General features: G+C 37.4%; 1 protein-coding gene across 1 annotated transcript; it reads left to right on the forward strand.

Annotated features, from left to right (window-relative positions):
• Positions 1–278: 278 nt before the first annotated feature.
• Positions 279–1,306, forward strand: CAPZA3 (capping actin protein of muscle Z-line subunit alpha 3). The gene has a single exon (XM_002921835.4). The coding sequence runs from the start codon at positions 407–409 to the stop codon at positions 1,304–1,306; it is 900 nt and encodes a 299-aa protein (XP_002921881.1). The 5' UTR covers positions 279–406.
• The last annotated feature ends 10,620 nt before the right edge of the window (positions 1,307–11,926 follow it).

The raw sequence follows: 11,926 nt of genomic DNA on the forward strand, positions 1-11,926 counted from the left end.
TCTCAGCCCAGAAAGTCTGGGCTGCTTCTCTAGATCCCTGCAACATATAATGCACACAGAGACACACCCCTTTTGAAGAAGGCTGTTCAGGAGGCTAAGTTCTTAAAATCTTCAAAATATGTACAGCTGGTTGGCTGGGTACCACGCTGTCAGGTGACTGTCATGTTTTTCGTCGGGTCTGAACACCCATTGTGATATCATCAAAAGTTCTGCCCTTCACACAGAAGGCTTCTTTATGACTTCAAAGGGAGACTCAGAGCTTGCCAGACAACCTGTTTTCATGGTTAGACATAGTAATCTTAAGCTTGAATGTTTAACACCTTGATGGGAAAGGTGTCTCATGGAATGTTTTCTCATCCTATGAACACTCTTTATTTCAGAAGCTTTGCTTCTGCTGCAACCAAGCATGTCACGTAGTGTTCTGAGTAGGAAAGAGAAAGAAAGAGTAATTCGCAGACTGTTAATACAGGCTCCTCCAGGGGAATTTGTAAATGCCTTCGATGATCTCTGTCTGCTTATCCGTGATGAAAAACTTATGCACCATCAAGGTGAGTGTGCAGGCCACCAGCACTGCCAAAAATATTCCGTACCACTCTGCATCGATGGAAATCCAGTACTCTTGTCTCACCACAACGTAGTGGGTGACTACCGATTTTTTGACTATCAAAGCAAACTTTCTTTCAAATTTGACCTGCTTCAAAACCAGTTAAAAGACATCCAAAGTCACGGTATCATTCGGAATGAGACAGAATACCTGAGAAATGTTGTTCTGTGTGCCTTAAAACTGTATGTGAATGATCACTATCCAACAGGAAATTGCAACGTGCTGAGAAAAACTGTGAAAAGTAAGGAGTTCTTGATTGCTTGCATTGAGGATCACAGCTATGAAACCAGAGATTGCTGGAATGGCCTTTGGAAATCGAAGTGGATTTTCCAAATAAATCCATTTCTAACCCAAGTAACAGGAAGAATTTTTGTGCAAGCTCACTTCTTCAGGGCTGTCAACCTTCATATTGAAATCTCCAAGGACCTGAAAGAAAGCTTGGAAGTAGTTAACCAAGCTCAACTGGCTTTAAATTTTGCGAGGCTTGTGGAAGAGCAAGAGAATATATTTCAAGCTGCAGTCTTAGAAGAATTACAGGAGTTATCGAACGAAGCCCTGAGAAGAATTCTACGAAGAGATCTTCCAGTGACCCGCACTCTTATTGACTGGCAAAGGATACTCTCTGACTTGAATCTGGTGATGTATCCTAAATTAGGATATGTCATTTATTCAAGAAGTGTGTTATGCAACTGGATAATATAAAAGATTGCTCCTGGTAATTGTCTCCACATGATTTAGTTGTATTTCTGGGGGGGGGGGTATTTTCCTAAAGTTGAGAAGCCACTAGAGATGCTTATTATTTGACAAATGCAAGTTTAAGTTAGGGAAAAAGGTAACAAATAATTTGACTCAGGGAATATTAACCAATAAGGCAAGAAAAGGGTGTTGTAAACGTGTTTCATAGAAGCAACCATCACAAAGCCAGAGCTGTTTATTAGAACCTAAAACATCTCCATAGAATATGGCACCCAAAAGTATTAAAAAGGTGGCCAGGGTTAAGGCTCTGTGTGTGTATGTGTGTGTGTGTGTGTGTGTGTGTGTGTGTGTGTAGGAATGACCTTTGACTTTCTTTGTATGCAAATCAAAGTCACTCTGCAAGTGATACTTTACATAATTCAATTCAGTCCTATACCAACCCCGAGAGAGTGGATTTCAGTAAGTGACATTAGTGTTGGATATTCCATGAAACCAACAGATATCAAAAATCTACCTCAGATGAAGAACTATTAGTAAATTTGGATCCACTGCCCCCATGCCGGCCCCTGCCCTCCAAGAAGTGGGATTACTCAAATCCCTGGGCTTTTCTGATAACTAACTTGGTCTTTGAAAAATCAATTCGAAAAGCCTGACCTCTCAAGCTTATATAGTCAAACTCTTGTGAAGTCATCACCTTAAGCATTTAGAAATGTTTATTTCATGCCAGGCCTGTGCTAAATGATTTGCACACAATTTTTCATGATTAGGCTGGCACTAGTAGTAACTCCATTTTATGTGAGAAGAATCTAAGATTTCAAGTTGTTTCATTCATCCAGGCACACAGTAAGTGACAAGTGTGTCTGACTCTGCGTGTAACCTCTAGAGTATGACCAGTCTCAATGGAGGCTGGTTTCGTTAAGCGTTGTGAGCTCTACAATGATTTAGGGAAGCATTTCACCCAAAGGACACTTCCATAGGGACTGGAACTGGTGGACTGCTGTTTTTTAGCCAAGACAAATTACCCATTCAGTCACTCTATCACTATTCCCGGCAACGTTGCTGACCACTTGCCTCTGGTCTCAAAGAAGTCCAAATCTAAACCTCTCCAGTGAGATGGCGGTGGCCCAGTAGAAAGGCCCATCCCCTGATTCTGACTGGCAAGATGCTCTGTATTTTGGATCCATGCTGTTGAGAGACGATCTCACTCTACTTAAGACACATTGGAGCAGACAAGATTAGACTTCCTAAATCTCAAACTTTCCTACCTCAACGGGTGGTTCTTAGAGAATCTCAGGAGAATTACCTAGGGTGTACCTTTAAAAATACAACTTCCCAGGACCCAGCCTCAGATTCTGATTTAGTAGGTTAAGAAATCTATATTTTAAACAATTATCAGAGATGACTCTGTTGCAAGGGATCCCAGGATCATATTTTAGGACATATTGGTTCAATCGTTAAGTGACACATTTTACACTTTCTATTTACTTAATTAAAATCATTTCTTATAAAACTATTGTCAAATGAAGGGCATGTCCACTGCTTCACTGGATTCACTATGCACAGACCAAGGTCATGCCTTCATCTGTTAAAAAGTTAAGGTAAACCTTTCTAAAGAAAAGCAGCAAAGACAATTGCACTCATTGTACTAAAACATAGCTGTCTGACAAATTATTCAGCAAAAATTTTAATTGATATTATGGTTATATATGTAAGTGTTGATTTGCCAGAATGTTCCAGAATAGGACTCAATGGTTAATGGAACAATCACAGAAGCATTTAGCTCCCACTGAAACATAGGGTTTTTAAAATAGTATTTATTGGTATGTCTGGATATAAAAAGCCACATGTACAAATCATAGAAAATGCTTGAGGTATAAAGCATTTTGGCCTATTTCTTCCCATTCAATTTTATGGAATTGTTTTAAATATTAAGAATTTACAACATATATAAATTTTTATCATGTTCTTTTTACATAACCACCTATATCATAAATATGATCCCATGTCATTAAAATTCCTTGAGCACATAATTTTAATTATTTACATGATATTCATACTGTTCATGCACCATAACAAGACAACTATTTCTCTAGTCATACATATTTTAAATTTTTAGCATTTTATTTCTGTTATTAATTGGGCTATTGTGAATATTTCTATGCATAAAGCTTTGCCCACATTGTGGATTATTTCCCTTAAGATAAATTCCCTAAAACTGCATATTGAAAAGATATGAACATATTAATGATTTAAATGCATATTGTCAAATTGCTTTCCAGAAAGATTTAACAATTTATAATCCCATCAGTAGCATAAGAGAGTTTCTAGCTCACCACAGTGATCTTGGCAATATTGAATATCAAATGTTTTCTTTGATAGGCAGCAAACCTTAAAAGAATACAAAACAGGTTAAAAAGGTGCTCACTAACTCATGCTGTATTGTACCAAAAACTTTCCCACATTGATTTTATTTGGTAGTTATTTTCTTTGTATGGAGCTGGCATAACCAGAAAATCTACAACTACTCCTCTCTGTACCTTTGTCACAGAAACACACACACACACCCTAAACTCAAACCTACTCTAGCAATATACGTACATACACACGTGCCCAGGCATATACACACATACACAAGAAAATGCTTCAGATCCTGAGGACTCAGTGCATCATTTTTTAATATTCCAGTGTTTTCTCCTCCCCATCCCAGTCCCAACTGCAATGTAAGCTCCATAAGAACGGGGACCTTGACTATCTCAAGAATCTAGTCTGTTGGGGCGCCTGGGTAGCGCAGTCGTTGAGCTTCTGCCTTCGGCTCAGGGCGTGATCCCGGCGTTCCGGGATCGAGTCCCACATCGGGCTCCTCGGCTGGGGAGCCTGCTTCTTCCTCTCCCTCTCCCCTGCTGTGTTCCCTCTCTCGCTGGCTGTCTCTCTGTCACATAAATAAATAAAATCTTTAAAAAAAAAAAAGAATCTAGTCTATTACTGTCTGTTATTTGGTAGATACTGAATGAATGAATGAATGAATGAAACAAAGACATGAAACATGGTAGGTTTAATTGGCCTTAAGATTTTGTAGATCATCAATACCTGCTGTCCTTTTAGGAACTGTGTGTTCCTTTGCAGACTTCCCCAAGCTGACGTTGTGACCCTTCATTCTAAGGCGATGGATTGCATTCTGAAGCTACCATTGTCCACCTACCGCTCCGATGAAAACTTTTGCTCTTTTCCCACTCCAAATGGACAGAGATTTCTTCTCCAGCAAGTTTAAGAAAATCAAGCTCTTCAAAAGTCATGTATTTCTTTCAATTTTGCATGATCCTCTGTCAAAGATTTTTGTGCCCTTCCTCTTGGGGGTCTGGTCTAGAGGGCTACCCAATGGCTCTATCGGCTAGGCTACACCCTGTTCTACTCAAGCAGAGATTCAGAAGGGGCAGAGATCCTTCAACTCCACCCCTACTCCCCACTGCCCAACCCCGGTCAGACTGAGTCCCCGCTGTTCTAGGACATGCCCTAGCCTCAGGCTTGCCTTGAGGCTAAAGCAGGCATCCGCTTTCCTTTTTTGTTGGAACTTTGATCACAGTATACAAAACCCAACTACTCCTTTCTGCTTATCATTCAGATTTTCAATAATCAAATAGAGTTCCTACTGGGCTCTGAAGGTCCCATAGCTGATTAAATTTTAGTGAATCAATATAAAAAGAACTTTTGGGTCACTGCCACTCAACCAATTTTTGATTTATCTCACTTTCTCCTCAATCTCCACATCATGCCACATCTCAGATTCTGACTCTTTTACTTGGGTCATTTCAGCAGCTTCTTAGGATATGGTACTATAGTTAAAGAATGGGTTCCCAGTCTACTGCTTCCTATATTCTAGGGAATCCTATCTCAACTTCACATCAGTCACTGGTTTCCCTCCTGATAAACAGTCAACTTAGCCTTTTCTATTGACCCGTGTAGGCTTCTTCTTGATATGCTTTTGAATTTCTCTACTCTACTCAAGCTTTACTTCTTCATCATTCTCTCATTTACTAAATGACTGTCCCTTTACTGAGAAGACACATGCTTTCAAAAAGAGCTTCTATAGCTTCCTTTCTCTACACTTAAAAATATATTTATTCTCCTCCCAAATACTCTCCAAAGAAGTGTATGTTCCTTTCTAAGACTAACTCTTCCTCCTGTGGACTTGATCCTAAATCAAGGATCCAAATCATTGATCCAAAAATCAATCTTTTGTCATCCAAGCTGTTGGTTCTTCGGTTACTTTGGTCCTTAGTTCCTCACTCTCCCCATCCTATCATGGTTCCTCCCCTCCACCAGCAAGCATACTCAGTTTCCACTAGCCTCAAATTTTTTCCCTATAATTTCTCAGGTCCTTTCACCACAAAACTTTTCAAAAGATTATCCTATTAATTTTTTCTGCATCCTTACCACTTAAGAAATGGATTTAATTAAGAGACTGCTATGTTCTAGGCGTTCTACAAGCAATTTCATCTGCCTCATTGATTCCTTATAAGAATCATACAACTGGGAATTATTTTTTTTGCTTAGAAAACTAAGAATATTCTTAGGTAGCTTTGCCAAACTGACACAGCTGGTAAGGGCCAGAACTGGGATTCCAAATAGGTCTGTCACACTTCAAAACTCCTGCTCTTTATACCCTATCGTGCTGCCTTAACTCTGCACCTTCTGGCTTCCAGTCTAACACTCTAAGGAAAAGCCATTCTCAAAAGTTTTCAATATCACAATTGTTGATTCCAATTGCCTTTTGTCAGTTATGATCAAGGGAGCATGACTATTTCTTTATCCTGAAAAACATTTAATTCCTCAGTTGTGACTGCATCTTAGTCTCTCCCTCCTCTAATTCCTTTCATTTTTCCTTCTCCACTGTACCCTACAGTCAAACACAGGCATTCTCCAAACCTTAGTTTTCCATTTGTTTTTTACATTACCACCCTCAATCACCAAGGTCTTCAGCAACCACCCCATTGTGAAGAATGACCTCCAAGAATATTCTATGTTGGCACTACTCCTCCTCTGTCCATTCTCCCTGCCCCTCCCCCTCCCCCTCCTACATTTATTCAACCCGTTTGCCTATGCTCTATAAATGAAAACAAGATATCTACTAAATAATCATACAGATGACTCTAATCAAATTGATTATGGGCTTTGTTTTCCAGTATTACCTACAAGTCCTACCTTACAGTGTCAAAATCAATGTTTCCAGAGCTAAGCTTTTATTCTTTCCTGCTCCTCATTCCCTCAAACAAATGACTCTCTTTTTTTCTGCTCTTAGAAGCACGATCTTGCTGTTAACTCAAGGCCAAAACTTCAGGCATCCTTAACTTCTTTCCTATTTCCTAAAATTTAATTAATCATTGAATCTTTTTATTTCTGTCCCTGCAAGTTATTTTCTTATTTATTCCCTCTCTCACCTTATCAATAATCTTTGTCACTTGTCACTTATCAAATTTTCTAACAGGTCTGCCTTCATTTCTTTTCCTTTTTTAATCTCCAATCTATTCTATGAAGTTCTGCCAAATTAATTTTCATAAACCTCAACTGATTACTCACTGCTGTTACTCACAATCTTGATCAAATACTATTAAAAGATACCTATTAACTAGGGGATATATTTCAAATTTTCTGGCTTAGAGTTCCCAGGTTCTCATGATCTAAGTGCCCCTTCCTCTTCCATGGAACTTAAATAACTAAATTGGACTTAACCAATTCTTCCAAGAACCCTCTCTTAGAAGCTTCACCAGAAGTGCCCTCTACATTTCCTAAATGTGAGCACATTTTATTTAATTCTGCCTTGGTACTTGTCTACTTTAATTTGTGTATTAAATGTGTGTGTTTGTCCTGTTTCTTTTAATAGATTGAAGGAAAGATTTTTGTTTAATACACAATGTAGTGGAAATCTATGAAATTTCGAATCAGAATATCTGAGTTCAAGTCTTAATTCTACCAATTACTAATTTGTGACATTAGGTAAGGTTAAAATATATGACTTCGTTGATACTCACTTGTTCCATTTGCTAAGCGAGGGTTGAATGCACATTTAGCATAATGTTTTACATATACTGTGTGAGCAATAAATGATTGATGAATAAATAAATATCCAAGAGAAAAAGAGAAAAAAGCTTCCATCAGCCTCTCAGGTTGGCCAGAACTTCACAACCAGCATTTCCTAAAGATAAGAGAAAATTCCTAAGATCATGAATCCCACCAAATTCTCCACTTTCAGGAATTGTGATTTACAAATGCCTCTGAATTGAAAGTATAGCTTTGCATTTTAAAAATCTTTCATAGTGTCAGACACATGATAATTATACAATTCTCACACTATATTTCCCTGATAATTCATGCTTGATGTTATATTATATGCCATGTGGACATAGATACCTTAAGGAGGCTCCAGGGACAAGAATTGTCTTCCAAATTTAATCAGTTTTTCCCCCAACAAAAAACAGATGACAAATACAAACTGGATTGTTCAAAGAAGATATAATGAAGGGATTATCCCCAAAAACATCAGAACACAGAGAAGAGTAAAATAATATTAAGGCCATTTGCATATTTAGATCGAGGTTAAGGAGTGGCCACTAGAACCTGGAGGGGAGGAGTCAATATAACAGGCCACCAGAAGGAGAGCTATAACCATCTGTGAAGAGACACTGCCAGCATGAGGAGTCCCCTCAGAAAGAGATGTCTCAGGAAGAGACCCCTCAGGAAGAGAGGAAGGGCATAAGTGCTCTCCTCAGAGGTCCCCATTGGCAAAACCAATCAAAAGCCAGAGGGCAAGGGACTCTGCTAATACGGTCTGTGTACATCAGCCTCCCACGACCACTAATAGGATGGGGAAGGAAAGAAGGTAGAGGGGCAAATGGAGGATACCTGACACACATTCATTCATCTGAATGTGATTTCTGACATCTTACAGGGCTTTTATTTTAATAAGATGAATATCTGGCATTTACTAAGTATATTTTGTCCTTTTGTTCATTTAGAAATGCCATTAGTTTAAATAAATAAATATATTTTATAGAGCTACATAAAAGATGTATTTGGAAGGATTTCAAGTAATTTTTCTGAATATTTTAGTCCATTTTAACTGCCTTGAAAAGGACAACCTCTTCGAGGTTATAAATGCAACAGCTTTCCTGAATTAACTTTATTGCATAAATATAATGCTTATCATACTGTTCTTATCTCCCTAGTCACTTTTTATTCTTATTTTAGAATATGTAAAGTGCCCTCACTTTGCAAGCACCATGTTCATGTTCCAAGCTCATACAAATAAAAAAGAATTTATTGTGTGAATAGGGTTTACTAATTGGACAGATTTATTTTTTTCATTCCTTAGGAATGTGATCTGTGACCCTAATAGCATGCAAATACAGCCCTGAGTTCAGAGACAGTCATAGCATGAGACTGAAGAAAGGGAAAATTCCATAAACATTAAATGTGTTTTTATCAGAGATACCTGAACAGTATCCTAATGTTTTTTAATGAGTATCTCTCATGTTCCCTTCAGTACTTCTTTCTACACCCCATTCTTGGATAAACAATCTTCAATCCAACAGCTCAAATTCTTGTGGATTTATAAAAAATATAGGATTTATAAATTTTATAAAAATTTATTTATAAAAATAAACGACATTCAGGGCTCTTTTGCAAAATTATTATCATTGAATAACAAATAACTAAAGTTTAAGAAGGGCCTATAGTGTTTGTCTGGAATTAAATTAGCTATGTCTACACTGGTAATCATACATCAAACTGATTCTTCAGATTTCTAGAAATACTTGAGGAGTAGCCTGATCTCTAATGACAAGACCTCAAGAAATAGGAGAGGAAAATTTGGTGACAGTGGCTTTTTATAGTTACTTGGTACCTTTCAGTACATTTGGTTGGAACTAAATTGATTCCCAGCACACATCTATTTATGGGGAATTTATGGAAAATTTGAGTTAACTTGCATTAACTTACTTAGCTTGGGCCAAGATAAACTTGCAACCCACTTGCCAACATTCATAGTCCCACTGTATTTGTTTTACCCAAGAATACCTCACTTCAAACCCTTCAAAACCTGGTAGAACAATCAGACCTTGCTACCAACCCATCCATACATGAGTTCTAGCTTCCTCCTAAGGGACTGCAGTCCCAAGAGCCTCCCTTATGTTACTACAAATTTATTTAACTCGATCCCAAAATTCTTTTGCAAAATATTTTCAGTATGACTAACTCTGCTTCCCTTTTATCTTCTTATTACTCAATTCCTTCTTTTAAATTATTTTCAAAAAATAGTTCTTTATAAGTATGTCTTGAGGAAAAAGATTCTATCTTATTTACTTTGGTGATCCCATTACTTAGTCTGAACATGAGTGTTTAATAGATATTTGTTGAGAATGTAAATGAACAGTTAAATGGGTAACCACGTTGAAGGAAGAAAATAAACTCTACTACTGTTTCCTTTACTTTCTTCTTTTGTTTTCATTTTTTTCTTTTGTTATTTATTTTTTTTACATCTTATTTTTTAATCTTTTCAATTCAAGTATAATTAACACACAGTAGTATATTAGTTTCAGGGGTACACTGTAATGATTCAATAATTCTATTACTGTTCCCTTTAAATAGATACTTTTCCACTAAACATTTTAATTTCTAAAGCATCAAGAGGTGAATGTCAATTTGGGAACGCAAGCGCAAAGGATGTCCTAAGGTTTAAAGAGAACTGTCTGGGATCCCATGGACAAACAAGTTCAAAAATGCTATGTGTGCCCCTACTTAGATTCTCAAAGTACATTAATACATTAAAGGCTCTGAGATAGTACATCACTTAATATATATATATATATATATATACATATATATATATATATATAGTTGAGTGTTATCTGGAAGTCATCTGTGATTCTTCCCTTTTCTGCTCACCACCTACATTTAATCTATCTTCAAGGTCTATGAGTTTGATCTCCAAAAGAATATCTGTCCCCCTCTCTCCATCACTGCAGCCATCATTCCAGTCCAAGGCACATCCTTTCTCAAAGGAGCACTGCAATGTCCTCGTAATAGATGTTACTGCTTCCAGTCTTAGTTTCTTAAACCCATTCCAGCAAAGTAGCCAAAATGAGCTTTAAAAAAAAATTTTAGTCCTCTACTTACTGAAGCATACCAACACGTTTAATGTTCTTAAAGTCTAATCTTAAGTATATTGGCCTATTGAGTCTTAGGACCTCTGGTTCAAGCCTCTCTCTCCTTCTCCCTGACGACTCTTGCGTCCACTCAGGCTTCCTTCTAGGCCTTTTCTATACCAAGCCCTTTCCTGCATGGGGGCCTTTGTACTTAAAGTTTCCTCGGCCTGAAAACTTACACCCTTCAGCTCTTCTTATCACTAGTTTCTCTTCATCCTTCAAGCCTCAGTTCAAACACCATCTTTCTTCCTTTCTTTTTTTAATTGAAGTACAGTTGACATGCAATGTTACGTTAGGTTCCGGTGCACAACAGAGTGATTCAACAAGTCTATACCTCACGCTATGCTCACCTCAAGCATAGCTACCATCTGTCACCATACTTTACTATTACAACATCCACCACATCTCCAACTGGATTTCCTTCATAGCACTCAGCACCATTTGAACTTTTAAAAATTCTGAATTCTATCCTGGAATACAAACTTATGAGGCCAGCAACCTTGTTTTTCTTGCTTCCTGGAGTATCCTCAGAGCCTAAACAATGCCTGGCACACAGCAGAGAATAAATATTTGCTGAACAAATATGTTTGTGCATGGAACCCTCTTTCAAGTAAAACTTATTAACATTCCACACAACACATTTTGGGAAAGTCAAGTGTAGGCTGTCAAGTTACCATTTTACATAAGAGGTCCATGTATAGCTACAGAGAGTTAAGAATTTCTATTCATATATAAAAGCTTTATAATTCTGATACAGAAATGCAACACATGTGCACAAAAGTCCATTACATAGTATATGTCAAGACTATCAGGTGAAGGTTATACATCTACCATGTTAATATATTTTTATTAGCCATTATATGTTCTACTTTCTATAAAGAATTCTGTTTTTCTTTGGGTATTTCCTTACAACTGATTCCATCCTTGTCTTGAAAAATTCATGTTCAAGGCTTCTTCAAGCCCTTAATAAGCATGGTAGTCATTTGAAGAGCTTCATAGATTCTTTGGTTTTTTGACTAAGACATAACCATCATTCAGCTTTATTTCTTCATTCATAGATTGGGAAACTGAAACGAGGCCTTAAGAATTTGTGTGCTTTTTTCAAATTAACACTATAGTCCTGGGCCAGTTTATAGTTACATTTTGTTCTATTTTCCTTATTATTCCTAAATCCACAAGGCAAAAATGAAAGTATATATATGAGAAAACGAACCCAAAGGATGAGCTTAAGCAACACCTAACTTCAGGGGGGATGCTTGAGAAGACCCACTCCCATCTCCATTTCAGCAGAGCAGTAAGATTAGTTGTTCATTCTGACAGAAGTGGGATTAGAGGACAATTTTATTTCCCCTTCACCTTCTGATAATTGGAAGGGACCTGTCTTAACAAAGAAAGTCTTGACAGCTCCATTGCCATTTATATTGCCAAT

This window comes from Ailuropoda melanoleuca, chromosome 16, assembly GCF_002007445.2.
Source record: "Ailuropoda melanoleuca isolate Jingjing chromosome 16, ASM200744v2, whole genome shotgun sequence".
NCBI classification, from domain to species: domain Eukaryota; kingdom Metazoa; phylum Chordata; class Mammalia; order Carnivora; family Ursidae; genus Ailuropoda; species Ailuropoda melanoleuca.

Coding starts and splice junctions, on each gene's coding strand:
- CAPZA3 (XM_002921835.4), top strand. CDS start 407: ATGTCACGTAGTGTTCTGAGTAGGAAAGAGAAAGAAAGAGTAATTCGC.